A 25,702-nucleotide genomic window follows, 5' to 3' on the forward strand; every position below is an offset into this window, starting at 1 on the left:
CACAGCAAGACAGGGAGAAAACCCAACCGCCCCAGTTCTGATCACTAAACATCATGCTCTCATTAATTTATACCCACATCATGCTAGGCACTGAAAAGGACCTTGTGCACATTTATTTAATAGGTGCCTGAAGCAGCAGCTAAAATTCCAGGATCAAATCCGCATCAGAAACAAAGGAGTCCCGAAGGAAACTCCTGTGGCCATTTTCACTAAAAGACGCACCAGTTTGCAACTGTGCTGTTACAGCTCATTCCTAAGGACGCTACGTGCTGAGGAGGTATAACGAACCTGCTTCCCCTCCCCCCCCCCGCAAACTTCTTTCCCTGCGGTGGTTATTAATATTCGAATCAGACATTAGAAACTAAAATGGGCTTGAAAACAAAAAGCTTGACAAAAATACTTTTTTGCAGTTCCTGCAAAGCCCTTGAACTCATTAAAGTTGAATTGTTGAACTCACGAAAGAAATCTGAGGTTAGTGTGTAATACACAAACCACATAAAAGGCACGTTTCCAGAAACAGGTTGAAACTAATACAGTTCTTGCACTGAAATCGTGCAGTACAGCATTTAGGTCATTGCGTGAGACATCTCTATCAGCACGCTGACGTCAATAAGAAAGGAGACGATCATCAGGAAAAAGCTTCCTGACAGAGAAATTCACTGAGACATGAATGGCTTCCCAAGTGGTGATACAATATCCAAAGGACAAATAGGATGAAACCAAAGTCCAGACTTTGTGACTGTCTCCCATCCCCTCTCTCCCCTTGGACCTGGTAAAACGTCGAGCCAGCATCCCGGATCTGAACTCCCTTGCGGTTGGATAAAATCAGAACAGGCTCTGAATGTCATGGCTTGGAGAAGAATCTAGGCCCCATTGAAGTGAATGAACATTTACCACCAACTTCAACGGTGGCCAGAACAGTCCCACTGGTGGTAGCTCTGTGTTTTTCCATCCCACTAGGCTATGGAACGCTCTCGTTAATCTTCCAGCCCTCTCCCTCGGCATTTTAGTGCTAGTGTAATGTGCCCTGAAGATGGACATCGGTGAGCCAAAATCCACATATAATAAGCATGAGTAACTGCAGTTCAAACTTCCCAAGAGTGCCCCTTTGAAAAGTCTCTGCACCCTGATCTGGTGGGACCCTCTCCAGGGGAGAGTGGAGACTTCAGTCTCCAAGCACTGTTAAGTCTTTAGGCTGCAAATGAGTGAAAGCCAGTCACAATTATGGTGAGTATACTTTTGTTAAGTGAACACCTGTCTCAGGTAACCGTAGGACCTGCCTCACACAGGTCCTCAAGAAACCCAGTGTTAATAACCTTTGTTCCTGGGAAGGATTCAATCAAGCGACCTACATTTTGGAGGCTCTGAAGCCCAGTAACTCTGTCTGAATCAGAAACAAAAACAAGTTCAAAATATTCTTGACAAGGTGGAGTTTAGCAAATAAAGCTCGGCTTGTGTCTTTAAAAGCACATTGGCAATGGAATGGCAGGGGGTTACTTTGAAAGTTAGCTTGGTATGAAAGAGCTACACAAGCAGAATGTTAAATCCCAATAGGGAACAGCATGAACTAAAAGCAGATATTTATTTTCCTAACACCTTCTCAGCAAGATCCCAGTTTCCTAGGCAAGGATTTTTTTTCTTGTGCAAAATTATTGTGCTAAGTTGCCAGTGATGCCTTCCTAAGAACAATTGCCAAAGATTTCTCATCCCACCTCTTCCAACATTGCAACATTTCCTCTTGCAGGCTGAATAAAAAGTTCTTGCCTTGAGGAGGGCAATGCTAACTGACATAACAAATTAAAGGGTGAGGGGAATCTGTAACGGATGCAGAGAAGAAAAATAAAACACATTTGCTTCATTCCTGGCTTGGAACTTCAACTGCTGCCCAGTCTGGAGTCAGAGAAGGTGGTTAGATTTGAAAACATTTTTGTTATATTTTGGGTTGAGATGGATCCATTAAGGGTAACACAGAATTCAAGGATTCAAGAATCTGTAGAGTCCTGTGTGCTGACAACCCTTCTGGTGTGACCAATGGTCTCACCCACTTTCTGGTTTTGGTGGCATGCCAAGCAAACAGGATGCTACAACTTATATGGTACATTTGTGGTTTGCATTAGATATTCCATGGGCTTTTGATGAACAGTCCTTAAAGGATGGGTGATATTAATCAATGCCAGTTATTAAATGCAACCACTGAAGACATGCCCATGGCGTAGGCCATCAGTGAAGACTATAGGAAATCAGATTTTATATCCTGTTCTTATTTCTTTCTACACCACCCCAGCACCCTGATGGTTCTTTCTGGCCTTGAACTCTCTGATGCTGCAGAGACATCAGATACTGAATAAAATGGAGAACATCCCATAAGTCTCTAATGGCCCTCTCTAGATGACAGAACTGTTTGGCTCGGGAAGGTTTCACTGTAGTGCAGAGCCAGGGCATAGAGAAGAAAAGCAGTATGTTGCAGGGCCTGTAGGTGAGGAAAATGGGAGAGCCTTGGAGACAACCCTACCCCCAAAAAGAAAAATAACATTGTCCACTCACTTATCTGCCACCTGGAACCTAAAAGAAACACAACCACTGAGGAGATTATTTTATTAAAATCTCAAATGACAATATACTGTGATGCTGATCCTTAAAAAACAACAAACTCTGAGACCCAATTATACTAGCCACTTATCTATTTAGCCAAAATATTCTGAAGAGTCCAAAAAATAATGTGTCTGGTTTTGTTGGATTTTCCCCCATTCTAACATCTTATGCAGAATATGAAAAGTTTATGAGTAAACATTTTTTTTATCCTTTAAGATTTGTTTCAAGATATTTATTTCACTGTTGTCTTTTGCAATGGGTCTGATCTGAAAAGAGTTCAGAGCAATGAGAGTCTTTCCAATGACTCTGAAGGGCTTTGGACCAGGTGTCATGTGACCAGAAAAACAGAGAAAATTCCTTTCCAGATGTGTCACTGGGTTACTCCAGAGATTCTCCAAGTGATCCAAACAGAATTTCAAACACAGCGGCTCTTTAAAAAAACAAGAGAGATCTTAAAGGGCAGCACTGAGGATAGTGTAGGATGTCATTTCCAGGCACGGACTGACAGATATAGGTGCAAGCACAAAATAATATATCCGGCATGTGAGAGAGTGCAGATAGCTAAAGGCTCGTATCAATTCTGGGCCACCTCCAGAGATCAGTTAAACTATTTCTCTGTAGCGTGAATGTTAGTCCTGACGTTTGAAGCAAGCACCTACTTACTGTGCTGCAAAGTTCCTAGAACCCCGAGATGGGAAACAGACTTCAGAGCCCCATGGTCACTGAAGAGGCAATGGGTAGCTGTAGGTCCTGCACTGCAGATTTCCAGGGACACTGCGGGTCTGTCTACGCGGGTCACAATGCAGCGCGGCTGCAGCAGCTCTGTGACGGGGACAGTGTAGTCACGCTCCCGGTGATAAAGCGCTGTCTGTACCGGAGCTTTTCAAGTGCTAAAACTTTTGTCACTCGGGGGGGGGGTGTTTTTTCACACCCCTGAATGACTAAAGCATTATCACTGAGAGAGCCCGTGCGGACACAGCCCCAGTTTTAAGCAGTGCAGCCACTGCATTGACATTACCAATGGGCCGGCTGGGCTAGACAGCTTAGTTTGGGGTGGAGTTTTTACACAAGAGATGGGCAACAGCTGCAAAGATTCAACTTCAGATCTGAACTTCTCCCAGAGTTTGGCAGGGTTCAGGTGTGGAGTCCTGGTTTTGATTCATTTCTATTGCACACACCGTAAAGAGTTTATAATGCATCCATATTCATACCCAGTAAGGACTGAAAGGCCCAGGAAAAACGTTGCAAAGGGAGGGAAATTTGCCCCTGGGCAGAGGGCCAGCACAAGACCTATGCATCGCTTAACCTTTGCATCTTTTTAACCTCTAAAAGAAATGGGGCTATATGCAGAATTTAAAGAACAGTGACATTAACAAATAAAAAGCACTCCCCACCATGGAGAACTTCAAAAGCCAACACTCCCACGGGCAAGGGAATAACCAAGTTTGTTTCGGTTCCCGATGAAAGACATAAAACCCGTGTAGGTGTTGATCAGGAGGGGTTGATTCAGGACCACAACTCCGCTGGTTTTGCCTGGCGCCGGGTTCTTGCTCTGGGCGGTCTGAATGGCCCGGACCAACTGAGTAGTGAACTCGGACATCTATGGAAGGAAGGAGGAGATGACAAGAGTGAGAATTATGTGAAGTTCTACGGAAAGAGCTGCATGTTGTGTTTGGCTTCCTTTCTCTAAGCTTCAGTTGCTGAAAGGAAAGCAACCTGTCTCGTCCGTGCACTGAGCGCTCAACTGTCTGCAGCAAATAATCCGTGTAAGTGAATCCTCCTCAGTTTGCTATGGATGCATATATACAGGCATCTCCTCTTGTCCCTCAGCCACCCCTCTCCCTCCCCCACCCCCAAAGAACATTCCTCTGTCCACCCCAGTGGAAAAATGGCAGAGGCCCAAGGGTTAAAGATTTTAACACCAATGTCTGGGTCTCTGGGCTGCCCAGACCTGCAGAAGAGCTCTGTGTAAGCTCGGAAGCTTGTCTCTCTCACCAATAGAAGTTGGTCCAATAACAGATAATACCTCCCCCACCCACCTTGTCTCTCTAAGCTCTAGGGATCCACTTCCTGTGCGTGCAAGACAGGGACTTTTTGTAGAGGATCAAGGACCAGAGAGATCAGGAAGTGACCTCCAGCCCTTAAAGCCATCCAGAGAATGTGAAGAAGCCAAGCAAGGTGCATAAAAAACAAGAGACAGACAGGCTGGGTGGAAAACTGACACAGGAAGCCAAAATAGGTGAGAAAGTGGTGACAATGGAGACAAGGAAGAGGGAGAAAGTTTGTCCAATGTGAATGGAACTGAACACCAGGAGTATGGGCTCATTAATCACAGTCAGAGCTCTCAGGAAGGAGCTTGTGAAGAAAGTATATTTGTGTAAAAGTGAGCTGAGAATCCTCCAAGTGACATATCTGTGGTATAACAGAAAGAGAGAGAAGGCTCCTTGTCTTATAGCCAGAGCAACAAGAACACCAGTGACCCGAGTGAGGCACAGCATTGTCTCGGTTTGGAGAGACTATGATTTAGGAATGAAGAGGGTAAATAGTAAAGTGGGGGGAAGCTACTATTAAAAATATTAAAATATTAAAAAAGAAGGGGGAAAAGATTTCTAAGTGGACCTAGGCCTAGAACCCCAGGTCGGGAGCTTGTCTTTCTAGAATGGGCAGAACCAAAACCCAGGATCCAAACATCCCCGGACTTGGGCTCCAGATCCCAAAGTTTGAAAAGCATTTGGATTCAGTGCTCAGATTAGATCCACAGCAACAGCTTCGAGCAATGAGCTCGGATCCCTACCCAGGTTCTGATCCGGGCTTATGTTTCAGGCCCATTTCTCTTTTTAAGCAAACGCAGGGCTGGTGAGACATTCTGGGCCGACAGCGCTGGAGACTGATGTGCTGTTTCTCCACAGCCTGGGATGTGTACAGAACTGGGGGTGTGTCAGAACAACGCACTGCCACCCCTGTGCTTCATCGCTGACCTGGAGGGGAGGGGAGGTCAGGCCCCAAGCCCATTGCTCACTCTGTTCAGACTCCCAGTTAGCGACAATTGTAGCGGTGGATTTTCTTAAATGGACACCTCTCTGGGAGCAGCTGCACTCAGATGGCCCCCTCCCTGAATCCTTCTCACACAGACAGCAACTTCCAGCTGCTGCAGAGGTCAACCTGACCCCAACCCCTAGATCTGAACCCTGTCTTCCCCCTAGTCTCCCGCAGCGTTTGTGTACATGGGGCGGGTCAGCAACTGAACCTGGATCCGAAATTAACAGCTGTGCCCTATCCCCATCATCAGCTGAACCAACACCTAGCATCCAAACCCGTCCACCCCCACCCAGTGCTCGAGTCCCAAAACAAGATGTGTCGGAAGGCCCTTCCGGTACCGTCACTCCTGAATGAAGGTAACGCGAACTGGGGCAGCTTCTCCTGCCCGCAGGGAACCCCGTGCATCCTGTGACAGGAGCTGCCGCACTCGCCCTGAGCGCCTTTGCTCCACCCACCGGGGACTACACCGCACTCCTACACCGCCACGGGCTCCCCTCAGCGCTGAGTGATCCATCAGCAGCACCAATCTCCGGATGAGCCCCTGGCGCCTCCTGGCAGTGGGCAGAAATCCCTCCCCACTATCAGCATGGAGCAGCGAGCCAGCAGCACTGATCCCGGCGTGCTGCTAAATACAGCTCTGCCCAGCACCAATGGGGACCTTGCTGGGGGGGGCACCTGCTCCAGAACCCACTGGGGTGAGTGGTTTTCTCTTCACAGATGCTGCAGTCCCCCGCAGCTCTAGCTGAGAATAATGGACAGCTCCCCTCTCCTCTTCCCAACATCCCAAGCCACGGGAGTTGCTAAGGGGCTAAGCACTTTTTGAACGTGAAAAACTGCCCCTGAGTTCTTCTGAAAATCTGGTCCCATGTGACCTGCTTAAAGTCACATGGAATCTCTGTCAGAACCAGGAACTGAACCCAGATGTTTTAAGTCCCAGCCCAATGCTTCAACTATAAGATCGCCCTTTGCCCCCTTGACTCAGAGTAGATCCTAGCTCCGTTCAGACTTAACATGTCTTATATCCCTTTTTTATTCTACGCATATGTTAAATCTGTACATATACTGTCATACGAAAAGGGCTGCCTTTATATTACACAATCAGTAAGTCTAATTTGTGAAACACATTTGCTACTCATATAGCATTTCTATAGCAGGGCTGTATATTTTTGTTCCCGAGGGAAATGCACAAGCTTTCGTCTCTCTCATATGATCACATTGGTTCATAAAGAAGTTCTCTCAGTGTATTGCTATCACTTGAATTACTGAATGCAAGGAGAATTAAAAAGGGTACAGTTAAGAAATTTAGGCCCCAAACAAACATGCCTTTCACCTTCCAGGCATTCCACAAGTATGTATTTCTCCTGCTATCCGGAGAAGCCATGCTCCATACCTGGCAGATGGCACTGAACCTTTCAGTGCTATTCTTCACTGGATGTTCTGTGAAAGTTGCATAAGGGATATCTGTGGCCCATGGGTTCCAACGGGACAGGGCAGATGGCTCTTTCAGATTATCCCAGTAGATCCTCAGGCCTTCTCCCTCCCTCCTGGAGAACGAGCAATTCAGACAGAGAAAGGTGTATTACGTCGGGCAACTCGTAACGGAAAGGTTATCAATCATCCTGGACAGGTAGCTTTTTTGGAAAAGGGTTGATTTGATCACAGTCTATAGCTATCTACATGGGGAATAAATACTTAACAGTGGGCTCTTCACTCTAGCAGAAAAAGGTCTAACATATCTGGGATGGACAGTCCCATCTTTCAAATGAGAAATTTAGGGTTTTCAGCTGCATTCCTCCAAAAAGCTCTCCAACTTCACTACATTTCAGTACAGTTAAAAGTTGTCTCCCCATTTTCTTCTCCCATATTGTCTCTCTTTATAGTGTAAGGGCACCCCAGTGCTATAAACCACTGGATAGGGTCGGTGATTAGCTTTCAGAACATGAGTGCTGGTAGTTATAGACCTCATCTTGGGCAAATAGGTCACTTGATCAGTAGAGTTAAAAAAGGACTTCCCTTAAAAACTATGGGCCCAAAACAGAAGCAGTTACACAAACTCCCTCCAATTCCAGGATATCAAATTCCTTGTTTTGCAAAACTAAAACATCCTAAAACCAAATCCTACATCCAAGCTGAAGTCACTGGAGTTCCACCAGCATAAAACTAGTGCAGTCCAGTGGAGAATCAGGCCTATTGTTAATTGTAGATCTATTTTTAAATGTCAAAGCACTTAAGCACTTTCCTGAGGTCAAAGCATGTACTTAAAGTTAATAATGTGCTTAAATGCTTTGCTGAATCAGGGCTTCTAGGGATACAATATTATGTGCTTGAAGCCTCCCATGCACCCCCTCATGGTCAGCAGTGCCTCTGCAGACGTGCCCTGCTAACGATTTCTCCCTCAACAGGCTTCTGTGACAAACTCCACACAGGGTTTTCTTCCCCGTTCCCCAGCCCTTCTTTGTGGTCCGAGTTTATTCACATAAATAAAGCTCCAAGATTAAATCTTACGTCCCTAGACACCGTCCATTGGTTTTACTCTCTGGTTGGGTCAGTCCCAGGCCTGTAATCTCACTAGGGAAAATTCTCATCCCAGGTCCTTCGGCTGGAGTCTGCTCAATCCCAACACTCTCCAACTCACCCTACTCCCAGGCCTTCCCCCGCCTGGGCCTTGCCTGCTTTGGCAGACCAGGCCCCTACAGAGCTAGAGCCTCATATGCCCAGCCCCCAGGTATCAGGGTCTTTCTTACTTCCTGCAGTTTTCCGAGCTTCCCCCTTCACTGCAGCCACCTGCTGCCCTTCAAAGGGAATTACCAGATCCAGTCCAGGTGTGCCTCAGTGGTAATCACAGTTGACTAGCCCCAAACCCTGCAGCCCTTAAGTGGTGAGCCAGCATGTTATGTACATATAAAAGGAAACATATGTTGGTGAGTAGTGGGTTTGCAGGCCCAAGTTTTGCTATGGTCCCCTTACAAGTATGCCAGTGGAAGCTGAGGGCAGTCATGACCTCATACAATCAGGTCCTTGGTTTGTAGGTACCATGGCAAAGGAACAATAATGTGCCCAGGTAATCTCATGTGTTCCCAGGACAACATTACAATCCCCTGGCTGGAGAGTGACTGTGAGCAGTCTCTAAGGTGCCACAAGTACTCCTTTTCTTTTTGTGAGCAGTGGTAAATACAATGGTGGGAAATACAACGAGAAGTTCGCCAGGCCTGACCGTTCTGAAATGTGAGTTTATGGTTTCATTCGTGGTTCTTAATTCAAATGGCGGCCAGCAATTCAGCCAACCCTTTTTAACCGAATCCCTTCTAAGTGTTCGCTAGCTATACAATATGTAGGTAATGAAACCGGAAGGCTTATTGTTCTAAACCTCTGAAACCAGCCCAGAACAGGAGAAGATCTTTTTATTTGTCTATAAATTAAAATCTGGGCTTTCAGGAAAGAAAAGCTAGTACCTACCTGCTCTGCCACCGCAATGCTTCAGAGTTTCCTGTGTTTAGGAAACCTAGCCCTTTACTTAGGAGTACAGCCCCTTTGGGGATGTTATTGTGGTTTCTGCATTTACTACTATGTTAAAAAACAAAAAAACAGACTGATCCAGGGTTTTCTTTGTAGAGTGTACACACTGCAAAATATAGTAAGGATCTTGGCACAAATAGGAGAGGTGCTTTCAGACTTCGGACAATTATATTGGAAATTTGAAACTCAGTAATTTTTGCATCTAATCCTCTCTTTTTTTCCTGAAGATTAGAGACCTTTCTCTAAAAAAAAATTTTTTTTTTTAAAGGAAAAGATTTCAGTATGTACCTTCAACACTGACATTTTTATCTCTAAATACAGCACTTCTCCCCACTCCCCAGCCTGGCAACAAAACCCAAGCTCAGGGAATATTTTACGTGTGTGCAGTTAATGGAGCATTCAGGCTTCAGTCCATTCAGAGATCTCACACAATGGAATATTAACTGCGTCACGTGTCAATTTGCGTGCAGATTTCATTCTGTCCAAAAGGAATGTACATTTGCCAATTCCCCCTGCCAGGTCAGCTGCCGAGTTAGGTTCATAAGCAGGGTCCCAAGGACCCTCACCTACAGCACACTGTCAGTTTCATAATTATAGTAACATACAGAGCATGGAGCTGAACTAAACCTCTGTTTCTTCAAAATTTTGAGATCTGCATGCATGTCTCAGCCCTGATGGGGAGCAGTGGCAATCTTTTCTGCTGCAGAGATGTACATGGGATAAGCAGCCACATCAGAAACGAAAGCATGAGGAAAAGTGAAACAGTTAGGCTGAGACTTTTAAAGTTAATTTTAATGGGAATTGGGCATCCAAATCCTGTAGACAGCTTTGAAAACATGAGCCTTAAAGTCCACACGCTAGCAGGGGAGGAGTAAACTGCTCCTGATGGCAGAGTCCTGGCTAACAAATTGTCACCACAATGGTAGGCGTGGCACAGAATTTACTACTTTCTGGCTCCAAATGTCTCCACCACCCTGAGCTAAAGGAGAATCTCCATGGGCAAGACACAACCACCACCAAAAGCCCCACTGAGATTGAGATGAGCATTGATTGCCATCTTTATTATGAGTTGTGGATTGCGGTGTGATATTACAGTTAGCATTAACATGTCTCACCTGAATTATAAGCTCTAAAAGCTGTGAGTGAGCTGAAATCCCTGGCAGAGATTCAGCTGCCTCTAGATGGGATGATACAAAAAATATGTTGATCTTTAAGAGAGGAGGGATGGAGGCTCATTTTCCCCATCCCGGTAAGTGGGGAGAGCTTGGTTTTAAATGGCCAATTCGGTCCACGGTTTCACATTATTGTTCACTGCACTGCAAATGTATGTGATAATTTACAGAGGAACTGTGCTTTAAAACAACTGATAGGGCTTTCTACTGCATTTCATTACACAGGCCATGTCCATAAGGTACTCAGGCACCATGCTGATGTCTGTGGAAGAAGGACCTGGAGGGAACCCCTACATGCTATGAATTCTCTGGCTGACGATGCTCCCATCTGCTCCTAGAGATCTTCTGGTTTGCAAGCACCTCTTCCCCCTCACTAAATGCCACGTGCGGGTCCAGCCTTCTGTGAACAATGGGGGATTCGTCACTGGATGAAAACCAAAGGCAGGAAAGTTCAGTGTGAAAACCGGAAAAGTTTGAGAGTAGCAGCCGTGTTAGTCTGTATTCGCTAGTTTTTGTAAAGTCCAGCCACGAGGAAGTTTGTGTGGAAGGTTGTTTTTTTATGCCGGGTGGGTTAAGGGAACCATTGCTGTGGCCTCTTGTGGCATGTAGTAGTTTAGATAGTTTAGTGTCCTTTTTCTTTTGTAGAGAAGCAAAGTGTGTGTTGTAAATGGCACCTTAGAGACTAACCAATTTATTTGAGCATAAGCTTTCGTGAGCTACAGCTCACTTCACCGGAGAAGTTTCCTTAGCTGTAATTTTGGAGAGAGTGGACGAGTTTCCCCAGGGGAACTGGTGGAAGGCCTACTGCTAGAATTCAGAGTAGCAGCCGTGTTAGTCTGTATCCGCAAAAAGAAAAGGAGGACTAGTGGCACCTTAGAGACGAACCAATTTATTTGAGCATAAGCTTTCGTGAGCTACAGCTCACTTCATCGGAATGCATCCAGTGGAATGCATCCGATGAAGTGAGCTGTAGCTCATGAAAGCTCATACTCAAATAAATTGGTTCGTCTCTAAGGTGCCACTAGTCCTGCTAGAATTATCATGCTTGGGACTGGACAAAAGCAACAACAAATATACCAAAGGGAGCAAACTGCACTGATCAGAGGGTCAATTGCTTTGACTACTGTTCTAAAGCCATGTCGTTTCTCTGTCCCCGGGTTACAAGTAGGGACTAGCCCACCTTACTCTCCTCCTCGGGTCTCTCAGTCCCACATCCCGCGACCTGCCATGCAAGTGCAAATCCATCTCCAATGGAAATTTTTAATAATTAGCTGAAGCCAAGTGAAGCAGCCTAATTGACGAAAGGAGGGAAACGGCAGCTTCCATCATCTCAGCTAGCTGCACCTCTCCCCTACTCATCTCAAAGCTCAGCAAGGGAATTACAAACATAGCCTGGGGCAGCAAACACAGATTTACAAGGAAGCACAGACATTTGTTCTTGCTCAGAAGGCTGGGTGTGTGCATGTGGCCAAAAGGAGCAAATAGAGGCAAATGGAGCAGAAATTTGCAGAGTCCATGCATTTAAAAGGAGGAGGAAGAAGAAAAACTTAAACCCTTCCCATTAAAACAAAGGTCTTGGCAATACAAAATGCTACCCCACTTTGTTTATTTATCGACACAAAGGAAGAAGCGAGTTGGCACCTAATATTATGGGTATTAAATGCTGGTTTTCTAGTCACTGAATGACCTCAGACAGAATATTTTCCATTACAAGAGCCCAGAAGACGCTGGCACTGAGTCAGACAGTAAGATTTTCAGAGTGTGTTTACATTCTACCTATGGCCCCGGGCTGTTCCAAACCCATAGGCAGGTGCTGCCTTTATCTGCTCTTTGCTCACCTGGCTCCTAACCAGACCATTCGGAGGCTTTGGGCTCAGACAGGTTAACTATTTGCTGACTCTGGCAGTCAGAGGGGCAAGGAACCTCAGGGACATTTATAACCCCAGGGGGAGAGATGGCAACACCAGACTGTCATGTCTCCAGTGGCATATACCATGAATACATCGAATAGTAGAGCGCTCTTTAAATCAGCAGACTAAGAGCCAGTGGCTGGGAGTTGAAGCGAGACAAATTCAAACTGGCGATGAGGTGCACATTTTCAATAGTGGGTAATTAACCATTGCACAGCTCACCAAGGGATGTGGCGGATTCTTTGTGGAGTCCTAGGATGGAGACTGCATGTCTATCTAAAAGATACACTCAATTACACATTATTGGGCTGTTGGCAGGAATCACTGGGTGACATTCTCAGGGCTGTGTTATGCAGGAGGCCAGACTAGAGGATCACCATTGTCCCTTGGAAGCTCTGACAAACTCCACCCAAAGCTAACCCTGGGGGCAATCACCAGGTCAGATTATGAGATCAGCGGCCAAAGGGACACACTAGAGAAAACAGCTGAAAGTCACAGAATTGTGTATTATAAGCAGAGGTGGGTACATTTAACAGGTTCCTTACCCCATGTCCATTTTAGTATTCCCCCCGCCCCCCATGCCTCATTCTGACCCTCTTAGGGACTGCAGTGCAGTCTCCATGGCCCAGCTTTGGGAAAATAGTCTCCTTAGGAGCTGGAATATCTGTGGTTCATACCCTCGCTTCTTTGCTTAGCTTAATTGGGCCTATCGTGCACTGGCTCCTCTCTCTTGGGTAATATGCCTCCAAGAGATGCTGTGAGAGGTTACACCCTTTATATCACACAACCTGGAAGAATGATAATTACACACTTAACAGTGCTATTTACAAGGCTATTAGCACAGCCTAGGAAGAGTGAATTAAAGGTGGGGTATAAAGAAGGGGCTTTACCAATAACCCAGTGAGGGGTTAGTCATGCTTTCGGAAGGCTTGGTTGTGGAGTAAGGTAAAGATAGATTTAAGGGGACTCACAAGGGACTGTGCTTGGAAACAGAGGCCCTGCCTATCAACCTGGAGTTCACTCATCAGTTCTGGACTCTGCCTCCATCTCCTCCTTCCTAATTTCCCCTTTACTCTGCCCCCTCTGCCCAGCTGGACAGACAGCATTAAATCCTGAGTGAAACGCATCCTCGCCTATGACTCTGTCCCAGCCTACACACTACCCAGTCTCATTTCTTAGCACGGAATCCCATCTCCTCTCCCCCTTCATCTCCTTCTCCCTCTCTTGTCCCCCTTTGCCTTCTCCCTGCCACCCCCTATGCCTGGAATTCCCTCCTCCCTGCGTGCCAGCCCTCCTTCCTACCTTCACATCCCGCCCCTCCTCCGTACTCAGTCCTGCTGTTCAGACTGCAAATGCCCCCATGTCAGTTAATATACAGTCAACTGCGCATTGTACTGAACGAGAAGGAACTAAGACAGAACCTTCTCCTGGGTGTCTCGGTGCATTTAGCTCCGTCTCCCTGGCGTTCAGCACTGTAAACTACTTGGGATGAATCTCATATTACACCAAGCACAATGTCAGCGCACGTATAATGGAAGAGCAGGCACAAGCTCCTCTGACGTCTATAATAGGCCTCCCGGCATGCTTGGGACTATCACATCAGTGGCAGACTTCCCCACTGCTGCCCGGGAGTCTAAAGTCTGTTATATTCATGGCCAGGCCAATCCTTAAGGGAGTTTTCACCCTTTAGTATGCAGTTATGTCTCTACACACCAAAACTCTGTCTACTCAGAAACTTGCACTTCTTGAAGAGACAAGTTTACACAGAGATGTAGCAGAGCTCTGTGTAAATCAAAAGCTCATCTCTCTCACAACAGACGTTAGTCCAATAAAAGATATTCCCTCACCCACCTTGTTTCTAAAATTAGGAGTGCCCATCCAGCCTTTTTTGCACAGTTTTAACTAAATCGGTTTAAAATCACACCTTAAATTGAACCAGTGCAATTCTGCAGTTAGATAAGCCCTTGGTCACAACACCATAGATTCCAGCCTCTCGTATGTCAAGATTTCCTCACCCCACTGAGGCCAAAGGGCCCAATCCAAACTTTTTGCCTAGCCACTCTTTCCATATGGAAGCAAAAATGAATGTTTCATTTATTTTTTTCTCTCACGATTAAAAAAATAATAATAAAGTAAAGCTGCTTTGTTGTTTGGACCAAAGACAATGGAGGACTTTAAGCTCCTCCCTAGATCAATTCAGCCACAGCTCCTTTCCATAGTTTTACATTGTGCATTCATCCGGTCTCATCGGATATACAAAGTCACAAGGATCTTGGTTCAGTACATCTCTGGTTAGTCTGGTGACTCATTTCCCCTGTACACTGCAATAGCACAGAATTACGAAAAGAATAGACGTATGGAAACAGACCACAGCCATACAGCATAGTGTGGTATATTGCCCCAGGAAAATTCCATCCCATAATGCACCATGGGCCAGATTTTCAAAGGCAGTTAGGCTCCTAAAGATACAGATAGGTGCCTAGTGGGATGTTCAAAAGGTTTTAAGCAAGTTAGGTGCCTAATCTCATTGAACTCAATGAGAATCCGTTCTTGTTGGGGGATAGGGGCTTATTTAGTTTCTAGCTGGATTCCTCGCTGAGGTTCTCAAGGAGCCTGGTCCAGCTCCTATGGTAGATGTAACCACAATACAGCTACAGCAAGAAACTCCTTCAAGTGAGTGGAGAATGCATGCAGAAGACAAATTTCTCAGTGAAGTCTCTTTCCCCCTCCCATGAACTTTCTGTGACAGATATAACGATATCCTGAAATATCCCGGACAAATCTTATTGAATTGAGTTTAATACCTTTGGAGTCTATTGTATCAAAAATGCAACTCTTTATATTTTCATGTGAGATTGTATGCAATTTAGGAGGAGGGGGATGCTAATCTAATTCCCCTGGTTATCAGCCTTTTCAAGCCACGCCCTGCGGACGTTCGCATATACTAGTTTAAACGGGTTTCTCCAGGGACCCACAGACAAAGAAAGGATTTTTGGATCAATAGCCTGGTTTTACACAGCCTCAGGCCCGGCTTCCTGATCCAGCAAATGCACAGGACCCCTGCTCCACAGAGGGCCCCAATCGTTAGGGAAGGATTGGAAGGACAGGGCCTACTGAGGCCCCATAAGACTGTGTGCTTGTTCTGAGCTGAGGCTGTTACACATTTGTGAACACAAAAAAGACCCCTTTAGTGATTTGAAGGACACACTTGCCAGAACCTCTGTTGGAGATAGTTTTTTGGTGGGGGAGGAGGGGATGTCCAGTAACCCTATAGCAGGCATGTAGGTTCTTTTATTGTTTTAATGTTTCCTCTGCAGTGCTTTTACCTTAGGAATAAAATAGACTTGCCCAGGAAGCATTGTATGGTAACGTATAACTGTTGGCCATCTCTCCGCTACTCTCAGAACTGAAGAGAGAGCAAGGAGGCCTATTTAGGCAGACTGTCTTTGGCTGGCAATAACACAGTGAAGGCAGGGAACTGTGCAACCTGGAACTACCCCGATCAGAAGGGAGAGAGACACGAGGCTCCACCCAAGAAAAGCAACCACCAGGGAGCCAGGAGTTTGAGAGTGGGTGCCCTCACGGAACCACTACGGGGAAATACAGGCGCCATTGCCCTGAACTGTGATACTTACACCTCGGCATCATTAACTGACTTGTAGGGTTGCCAACTTGGTAATATTTAAAACCCGGACGGCTGGAACCTCCCCTGCCCCGCCTCTTCCCCCCAAGGCTCCATCTTGTCCATTCCTCTTCTCCGCTTCGCCCAGACGCTCACTGCTTTTCCCCTATCATCCCCCACCCCTCAGGTCAGGAGGGACTCACCTGATTTGCCAAGGTTGGGAGCTACAGCTGCCCGACGCAGGTAGGAGGTGGCCCCAGCTGCGTAGGGGCTGGCATGTGTGATGACCCAGCACCTCCCCAACTCCCTCGCCTGTAGTAACCAGACTTTGGGTGTCTGGTCAGTAGAGCTGACTGGACACTGTCAGGTCACCTTTTCGACCAGAAACCGGGCACCTGGCCACCCTATAAGTGAGTGATTTAAAAAACAGCCCAAAGTCTAGCTGCAGCACCAACATGCTCCCTCTTGGAAGGGGTTGCAGATATGACAAGCTCCTACCAGTTAGAGCCATGGGAATGAAGCCAGAAGGAAACACTGGAGTCATCAGGCACTGTACATGGTATCTGAAATGTGCCCACTTCTGGCAGGACAGGAACACCCTGGATAATGCCTGCACAACATAGAGCTTCTACCGTCCAATCCAAGGACATCTTTTTAGACAATGCCTCGCTACTGCCTTGCTGTGATAATCCTGCAAGGATTTGCAGCTCTGTCTTTTATAGTACGTTAATTACTCTCACTGTTTTAGGAGCTAAGTCACTTATGGAAGGTATTTTCATCCCGATAATTGTACGTTTCCTGGAGGTCTTAGCAGGGTACTTCACGTCCTCTGTTCTATTAAATGCTTTAGCAAAATATCCCAACTTCCAAATGTTGAGTGTTTTTTCTGTTTTTTTACATCTTAAAGTTTAGCAAAAGAACTTCAAACTTTTGATTTGACCCACTGTATTATGATTACGGGGACAAACCATCCCGATGAGTCGAAAGAATAGTAAATATGGCAGGCGACCAGCTTGGCTTAACGGTGAAATCCTAGCGGATCTTAAACATAAAAAAGAAGGTTACAAGAAGTGGAAGGTTGGACATATGACCAGGGAAGAGTATAAAAATATTGCTCGGGCATGTAGCAATGAAATCAGGAGGGCCAAATCGCACCTAGAGCTGCAGCTAGCAAGAGATGTCAAGAGTAACAAGAAGGGTTTCTTCAGGTATGTTGGCAACAAGAAGAAAGCCAAGGAAAGTGTGGGCCCCTTACTGAATGAGGTAGGCAACCTAGTGACAAAAAGCTAATGTACTCAATGCTTTTTTTGCCTCTCTCTTCACTAACAAGGTCAGCTCCCAGACTGCTGCGCTGGGCATCACAGCATGGGGAGTAGATGGCCAGCCCTCTGTGGAGAAAGAGGTTGTTAGGGACTATTTAGAAAAGCTGGATGTGCACAAGTCCATGGGGCCGGATGAGTTGCATCCGAGAGTGCTAAAGGAATTGGTGGCTGTGATTGCAGAGCCATTGGCCATTATCTTTGAAAACTCGTGGCGAATGGGGGAAGTCCCAGATGACTGGAAAAAGGCTAATGTAGTGCCCATCTTTAAAAAAGGGAAGGAGGAGGATCCTGGGAACTACAGGCCAGTCAGCCTCACCTCAGTCCCCGGAAAAATCATGGAGCAGGTCCTCAAAGAATCAATCCTGAAGCACTTACATGAGAGGAAAGTGAACAGGAACAGTCAGCATGGATTCACCAAGGGAAGGTCATGCCTGACTAATCTAATCGCCTTCTGTGATGAGATTACTGGTTCTGTGGATGAAGGGAAAGCAGTGGATGTATTGTTTCTTGACTTTAGCAAAGCTTTTGACACGGTCTCCCACAGTATTCTTGTCAGCAAGTTAAAGAAGTATGAGCTGGATGAATGCACTATAAGGTGGGTAGAAAGTTGGCTAGATTGTCGGGCTCAACGGGTAGTGATCAATGGCTCCATGTCTAGTTGGCAGCCGGTGTCAAGTGGAGTGCCCCAGGGGTCGGTCCTGGGGCCGGTTTTGTTCAATATCTTCATAAATGATCTGGAGGATGGTGTGGATTGCACTCTCAGCAAATTTGCGGATGATACTAAACTAGGAGGAGTGGTAGATACGCTGGAGGGCAGGGATAGGATACAGAGGGACCTAGACAAATTGGAGGATTGGACCACAAGAAATCTGATGAGGTTCAATAAGGATAAGTGCAGGGTCCTGCACTGCTACAGACTAGGGACCGAATGGCTAGGCAGCAGTTCTGCGGAAAAGGACCTAGGGGTGACAGTGGACAAGAAGCTGGATATGAGTCAACAGTGTGCCCTTGTTGCCAAGAAGGCCAATGGCATTTTGGGATGTATAAGTAGGGGCATAGCCAGCAGATCGAGGGACGTGATCGTCCCCCTCTATTCGACATTGGTGAGGCCTCATCTGGAGTACTGTGTCCAGTTTTGGGCTCCACACTACAAGAAGGATGTGGATAAATTGGAGAGAGTCCAGCGAAGGGCAACAAAAATGATTAGGGGTCTGGAACACATGACTTATGAGGAGAGGCTGAGGGAACTGGGATTGTTTAGTCTGCAGAAGAGAAGAATGAGGGGGGATTTAATAGCTGCTTTCAACTACCTGAGAGGTGGTCCCAGAGAGGATGGTTCTAGACTATTCTCAGTGGTAGAAGAGGACAGGACAAGGAGTAATGGTCTCAAGTTGCAGTGGGGGAGGTTTAGGTTGGATATTAGGAAAAACTTTTTCACTAGGAGGGTGGTGAAACACTGGAATGCGTTACTTAGGGAGGTGGTAGAATCTCCTTCCTTAGAAGTTTTTAAGGTCAGGCTTGACAAAGCCCTGGCTGGGATGATTTAATTGGGGATTGGTCCTGCTTTGAGCAGGGGGTTGGACTAGATGACCTCCTGAGGTCCCTTCCAACCCTGATATTCTATGATTCTATGATCATTTATCATTTGTATTACCAGACCACTCGGAGTCCGAGTCATGGATCAGGAGCTCATTGTGCCTGGCGCCGTGCAGACACAGAACAAAAAGACAGTTCATGCCATAAAGATCTTATCATCTAAATATAAGACAAGAGACAAATGGAGAGCGACGGTTGGGAGAGGACAAGGAAACCATGACAGTACTGGTCAACATAGCAGGCTGTAGTCTCAGCACACCAGCACTGTCAACCTTGTCAAGATTTTTGTAGGCTTCGTAGCCACGGAATTGTAAGGAGGGATGTGAAGGACAATGAGGTAGTTTTCTTGAGGGCTACAGGGAGCTCCTCTGAGTGAGACAAGCAGCATGGGAGAAAGCATGGGAGGTGCTGGTTTGGAACTGTAATAAGAGAGCAATGAAGGCTGGGACCATCAACTGACTGGAGGCAGGAAGTGGGGAGCCAGTGGAGGGATTTGTAAGGGAGAGAGTTGTAAGGACCAAATGCCAAGTTTGGATCTGGGTTCAGACTCAATCATCTCCAGAGTGCAGATCCAGGGATTTTTGTTCAGGCTCATCTCTAGTTATTGGATGTTATAAATGGCCCAGTCCAACTCTGGATGGTTACCGATCCATTGCAAGCGGATCCAGCCATTGGATCTCACCATGCTTCTAGGTCCCTTGAATCTGGGGAGTGACTAATTATTGTTTCTAGCTCTAGAGTCTCATGTTCACCCATAGGTGCAGACCCTGGGTCTGACACTTATCTTGGACAGGAGGACCCTGCAGTCCAGCCACCTAGAACCCAGAACCAGAGTCACAGCCCTCCTGAGCCCCCAGCCCCCTCAGCATCCACCTGGCTGTGGGCAGGGGGCTTTCTGGTGACATCCTTCAAGGACAGCGTGGCCATAAAGCAAGGAAACACAACCTCACCAAAGGAATTTCTTAACCACAAACACTTTACTCTTAAAAATCACAAGACAGTTACAGCCCTATGAAAAATGACTAGCTCCTGAACTCAAACCCTCTCGACATCGTCACCACCCCTGTGAATTCTGGGTTTTGTCCAACTCCTTTAGGCAGGCAACTCTTCTGGCCCTCTTGGCCTGGCCATCTTGCTTCTGGTGGTGGAATAGCCTCCTTTGATTCAGGCTACACTTAAAGGTTTTACTAGGATAGCTACAACAGTTAGAATATGAAAAAAAAAAATCACATCCCTCTGCCAGTGAAAGCCCTAGCAAAGACACAGTCATAGCAGCAAAACAATCATTTTGCTGGTATAGCTTATTTCATTCAGGGAACTAGTATAAGCTATGCTGGCAAATGCACTCTTTATCAGTGTAACCGTGTCTTCACTAGGAAGCTTTGCCGATATAGCTATACTGGCAAACCTTTTCTAATGTAGACAAGGCCTAGGAAACCATTCCTCTTAAAACTGTCTGTGTCCCTGTGCTTCTACTGAGGAATTTCCAGGCTCCAACCCCCTGTCAATGTCTAGGTAGAAAATCATTCCAAGTCAATGGCCCTGCTGGTATCAAACCCATTGCTTCACTAAGGTAGAGCCATTCCATGTAGCTAGTCTTTGATTGTTCTATCACCTTTTCCCAGACATAGTCTGTCCACTAGGTGCCCAGTGCCTGCTACAATATGAATGAGACACACTCAAGGTGACATTCAAAATAGAGGCTGAAATACAAGATGGCATTCACAAAATCAAAATGGAATTCTTACGCCAATGTGGACATATCCCCCAAGCCATCACACTGGATGCTGGACCCCCTGCCTTCACTACTCACCCAGAAAGGCACTGCTGGGTCATCACATATGGTTAAATTCATCTCTGTGTGGAGAACGAAGTGTTTGTGACAGATTGGGGATGTGCCTTTTGTTTTGTGAACCCCTTTTTGACTGTAACCTCTATGCTGGATTAAGAGACAACCAGTTTATATTGCAAACCAGTCTACTCTTGACAAGGCCAGTCTACCCTATACACCTCAGAGAAGGCTACCAATGAGAGACCCATCAAGGGCCATCATTGCTGCATGACTCATCTCTGCTGGAACAATGGATTTTCTACTGACCAGGCCATTGTCTTTGAATGACTCTACGTAGAAGTTGACAAGGAGCTGCAGCCGGGAATTCCCACAGCTGAAACACAGGAGCAAAAAGCGGGACAGAGACTGTCTTAAAAAGTGGCTGCTGCTTCGAGCAAAGCAGCCAGACCACCACCACAAGCCAGAAAACGAGGCTAAGGAAAGAAAAGGCAGGAAGGGCTGCATACCCTAAGGAAGCTGAGCAAACCTCAGACACACAGGCGGGGAAGATCAGACTCAGAGGGAGTGTGTTCAGGATTTTGTTGTTGGTGAAAGATCTGTGACCTTCTAGTGCTGTAAGAGTAAAAGTGTATGTGGCTCAGAAATTCCTTTGCTAAGCTGGTATCTCTTTGCTTTCCTGACACATTGTCCCGGAAGGGTTTGACTAGAAACCAGAGCTCCCACAGCCAGGTGGACACAGGGGGGACATATCTACGGAACTAGGAACGTCAGAGGACTGTGGCACAGGTTTATGAGTCACGGCAGATGCAGGCTCCCGCTGCCCAAGGAGGGTATCAGGCATGGGGCATGCATCTGGAAGTGCACATGAGAGACGGAGGGCTAGAAACACCACTAAGTCACTCCTCAGATAGAGGGGCATTAGGAGACTGTGGGGCCCAGGACTCGGGCCCATTTACAACAGAGTGGTGTCTGCCCAGAGGGAGGACAGGGCCAAGTTATAACAGCAACAAACAGCTTAACTCCTCAAAATATGGCACAAGTGGTACACAGACCTTCAGCTGGTCCCCACTGCACAGGAAGGAGTTTTACCCATCGACAGAATTGATACACATGCTGCCTATAACACATTCTACATCTAGACTACACTGGTACTGATACCTGGCATATCTGACTGGGGTGGGCCAAAAGGTATTTCAGAAGGGGAACGTTTACATGCCCCGCAGGGCTAAAAAGCACAGTGCAAATGCCATGACTCAGACTCTGCCTGGAACATGTAATGAGGATATTTAACTAGATCATCATTTTATATGTTGATTTATTTTCAACTGGAGAAAAAAAAACCCACCTACAAACATACCGATTTAGCCTTCAGATGAATTTTTGGTGTTACATGTCAGCTCTTTTCCCCCCACACTTAGAAATTTGCATAGTACGCATGTCAAGACCCAACATGCAAGGGAAGGAATATACAGAAGGCAGAGCTAAGTCTTGGAGACATACTCTCCCTGCCTGCACTGCCAGGAGAACAGAGATCTGCAGGGGGGATTCTGAGAATCTGCATCTGGCATCATTGGTGGAAGGCCCTCAGCTCAACGATTCATGCCTTGTCCTGGTCTGATACAGCTTACATTCAGGGCATAGGCATAGGGTATGCATCCGATGAAGTGAGCTGTAGCTCACGAAAGCTCATGCTCAGATAAATTGGTTAGTCTCTAAGGTGCCACAAGTACTCCTTTTCTTTTGGCATAGGCTCTGTTCACCCTGTGCTTTTTCCCAAGAGGATGGTGTGTCGGGGACTGTGTTTGCTTTGTTTTGGGTGAGGTTTTTTAATTCACATCCATGCATTCACAAAGCCGAGAGAGAACGTTAGTTACACATCAGGGAACGGGTGCAAGGCAGAACAGTGGTGCTGTTCCAGAAGAGCAGGAAGGGATACAAAGGTGTCAGTTTAAGAGCTTTTCTACATGCAGATTGTAGCCGCCCGCCCCCTGCACCAGCTCCTAAAGGACCCATTGCAACACCCACAGCCTCTTTTAGACAATTTTATTATCCAAACTTAAACACAACACAGTTCCTCAGCCCACTCTGGGCTATGGTTCCTGGGGCATTTTCCCCAGTCCTCACAGGTGCTCATTGCCTTCCCTCCCAGGAGACTCTGGCACTCCTAGCTCCCCAGGTCTCCCTATTCAGTGAGAGCTCCACATCCACTCTCTCTTCCCTTTTCCTGACTGGCTTTCAGCCTGACTCACCCAGGTTTTCCCGCACCAGATCTTTTCGCCTGTAGGCACAGGTGCTCTCTTTGAAAGCTCATTTGGGTCAGCTGATGCAGAGGAAGGGCACTGACCCTGCTCCCCATCCCTGTAAAGCCATGCCCACCCCTAGGCAAAGCCTTCACTGTCCATACCCTTCCCAGGGCACCGACCATAAACCTTCAGCTCCTTCTCCAGGTCTTCAAGGTCTCTGCCCCAGCATTTCCCTCTCCCTCAAGCTTACCAGCCCCAAGGGTCAGGCGACCCTCTCCTTCTGAATGGCCCAATGCTCTGCCGGCCAGCTGCTCTTTTTCTCACCGTATCAGCTGTAGCGGGCATTCTACAGCTGCCTGTTGCTGTGGCCGATCCCCAGTCCTCATGACGGGACCCATAAAACCGGAGTCCTCTGTCTCTCCTCCCACAAAGGACCCCTGCTTTTGCCCTGGGCCCTTATCGGAGTCCCTGTGTGCTGATGAGGTCCTGTCTGCATCCCCACTGCATGCTGATCAGCCCAAGGCCCTGTCTGCATCCCCTTTGTACTGTCTTTGGCCTTTGCCAGGAGCTTCTGCTCCCCGGTACCCTTCTCTGCCTTGGTGCCTCTATCTGGGGAGGTATTTCCTTCGCTCTGCAGGACTCTCCACAGGATGTCATTCTTCCCAAGTTCCCTCGTCAACGGGCAGAACTGCCCGATGCATCCCATAAACACTCAGGCCACCTCCTACCCGTCCTGGTCCAAACCTCTCAGTAATCGCACCCCCACCTGGGCACCCAAATCTTCAGAATCCTTGTTTCCCACCATCTGAGCTCTTAGTGGGGCAATAACTTCTAATGTGCCCCATCTCCCCCCAGCAAAATCATACAGCCCCCGAGAACCCCCCCCGTCCTTGCCCCTTTTGGGGCCATGGGACCAGAGTCTCCTCCGTTTCTTCTGCATTTGCTGCACAGTCTTTAAAGCACAGTTCACACAGGGGCAAATGCTTTTTACGTGCCCGAGTCACCCACAGCCAAAACATTTCCTGCATTGAGCTTCACACCTCAGGGTCCTCAAGCCCCTCTCTCCTGCTTTATACCTGCACCCACCGGTCCTTTCCCGGTGTGGGATCTCCAGGAGCTACCGCTGCTGTTCCCTAAGCATGGTCAGTCACGTCTGTAGCTCCGGCTGCACCTCCTGCTGCTTCTATCGTCTGGCTGCCTGCGGACACTGGAGCAGGAACTCCTGCCATTGCCCCATGCAGCAGCTTGGGAGGATGGAGCTTCTTTCAGCAAAGCCTGCTTCCACATGCTTCAGCTCCATCAATTCCTGGTCCCCCGAACTGGATGGAGTATCTGTCAAATGCAGGCTTCAATTTCCCCTCAATTCCAGGAGCCAATGACCGGCCCACATTCTCTGCCAGGTGCAACGAGGCAGGACTTCTCCCCAACTCCCACAATCTCAAAGAGAGAGTTTTATTGTCCAACTTAATACCAAAACAATTTTGCCGCCCACCCTGGGCTACAGTTCCTGGGGAATTTCCCCCTTGTCCTTTCAGCTGCCTCCCTCCCAGGTGACTTTGGCAGCCCAAGCTCTCCAAGTTTCCCTATTCCCAGGGAGCCAGCAGTGAGAGCCCCACATCTGCTCTCTCTGCCTCTTTCCTGGCTGGCTCTCAGCCTGATTCACCCAGGCTCCCCCTCACCGTGTCTCTCTTTGTCTGTAGGCCCCGGCACCCTCTTTGAAAGCTCATTCGGGTCAGCTGATATGGCAGAGGTGCCCTGGTCTTGATCCTTCTCAAAACGACCCTCCAACATGGGCTCGTTTAGGCTAAGTCGATTAGGAACAGGTTTAAGCTAAGCCAAAACAAGGGCATCCACACACAAGAGCACTTACATACACCAGAGCAAATTTGTGTAGAGACAAGGCCAAAGCAATTAGTCTCCTTCCAGTGACCTTCCCCCATGTTTCATCTGATGCCCTCCTGTTGGTTGCATTTCCTGCTTCAATCCTGCCTTACAACCGCTCAGTACATAAAATTATGGCACTTTGTACCCATGCACTGGTAAATCACACATTGCACCTCTGAATTTGACCCAGGTGCATTTAGAAATGTAGAAAAATAGTTACGCAAACCCTTTATGCCTCGCTGAGATGGGGCAGGTATATTGCCGCACTTCGGTTTGCCTTGAGAGCACCAGGATACACTGGTGAAACAAGACCTGCATGTAACATGCCAATCGGCATGGGGCTTCCGTTCATATACATGGGATTCTTTATAAAGTGGTTATTTCTCGGGCCGTGCCCTACGAATGTTCTCAGAAACGTCCTATGTGCAGCAAAATATCTTACTCTTCTCTAACACCTTTATAGGTCACCTGCTAATGAAATGCTGTCACCTCTGGACTAAGAAACAAGACGCAACATATGCTGTGTGTGTCCATTTGAAACAACAGCGGGGATTGAATTGACAGGATGCGATTATCGCTGATAGAATTTGGCCAGGGCTAACCCCCCGAGGCACGTGATTGTCAATGTCAAGTGATCAGGACATTGGTTTTGCCTTTCTTCCGAAAGGCAACGATCCCAGCAGCTCAGCACCTCCTGACACCCACCCGGGACCACACTCCAAACTTTATTCCAAGGGACCAGCATCACCTACTGAATCACCCAGTCAAATCTACGGTCGCAAATGAATTTTCCTTGCAGGTCTCCTGAGCAAAAGCTAACCAGGCCCAACCCTACTTAGCTTATGAAATCACAGCAGCCCCAGGCATGATGACTCTTCCAGGACATCACTGCCTCCTCCATAAACTCTGAACAACAGCAGACGATGGGTGGTACGGCTCTCCTCACACAAGCTGGCTTTAAAGCCTTTCAGATTTTAAATACGCAAAGCTCGTTGATGAATGGCATCAGGCAAT

General features: G+C 47.1%; 1 protein-coding gene across 1 annotated transcript in view; it reads right to left on the reverse strand.

Annotated features, from left to right (window-relative positions):
• Positions 1-3,918: 3,918 nt before the first annotated feature.
• TPRG1 (tumor protein p63 regulated 1) overlaps positions 3,919-25,702 on the reverse strand; it is a 115,025-nt gene continuing 93,241 nt past the window's right edge. The window contains exons 5-6 of the mRNA XM_073358734.1: positions 7,022-7,175; positions 3,919-4,192 (exon numbers count right to left, since the gene is read on the reverse strand). Coding sequence (XP_073214835.1) covers positions 3,998-4,192; positions 7,022-7,175 — 349 coding nt within the window. The 3' untranslated portion in view covers positions 3,919-3,997. The remainder of the gene's footprint in view (positions 4,193-7,021; positions 7,176-25,702) is intronic.

This window comes from Lepidochelys kempii, chromosome 9 (genome assembly GCF_965140265.1).
Source record: "Lepidochelys kempii isolate rLepKem1 chromosome 9, rLepKem1.hap2, whole genome shotgun sequence".
In the NCBI taxonomy this organism is placed as follows: domain Eukaryota; kingdom Metazoa; phylum Chordata; order Testudines; family Cheloniidae; genus Lepidochelys; species Lepidochelys kempii.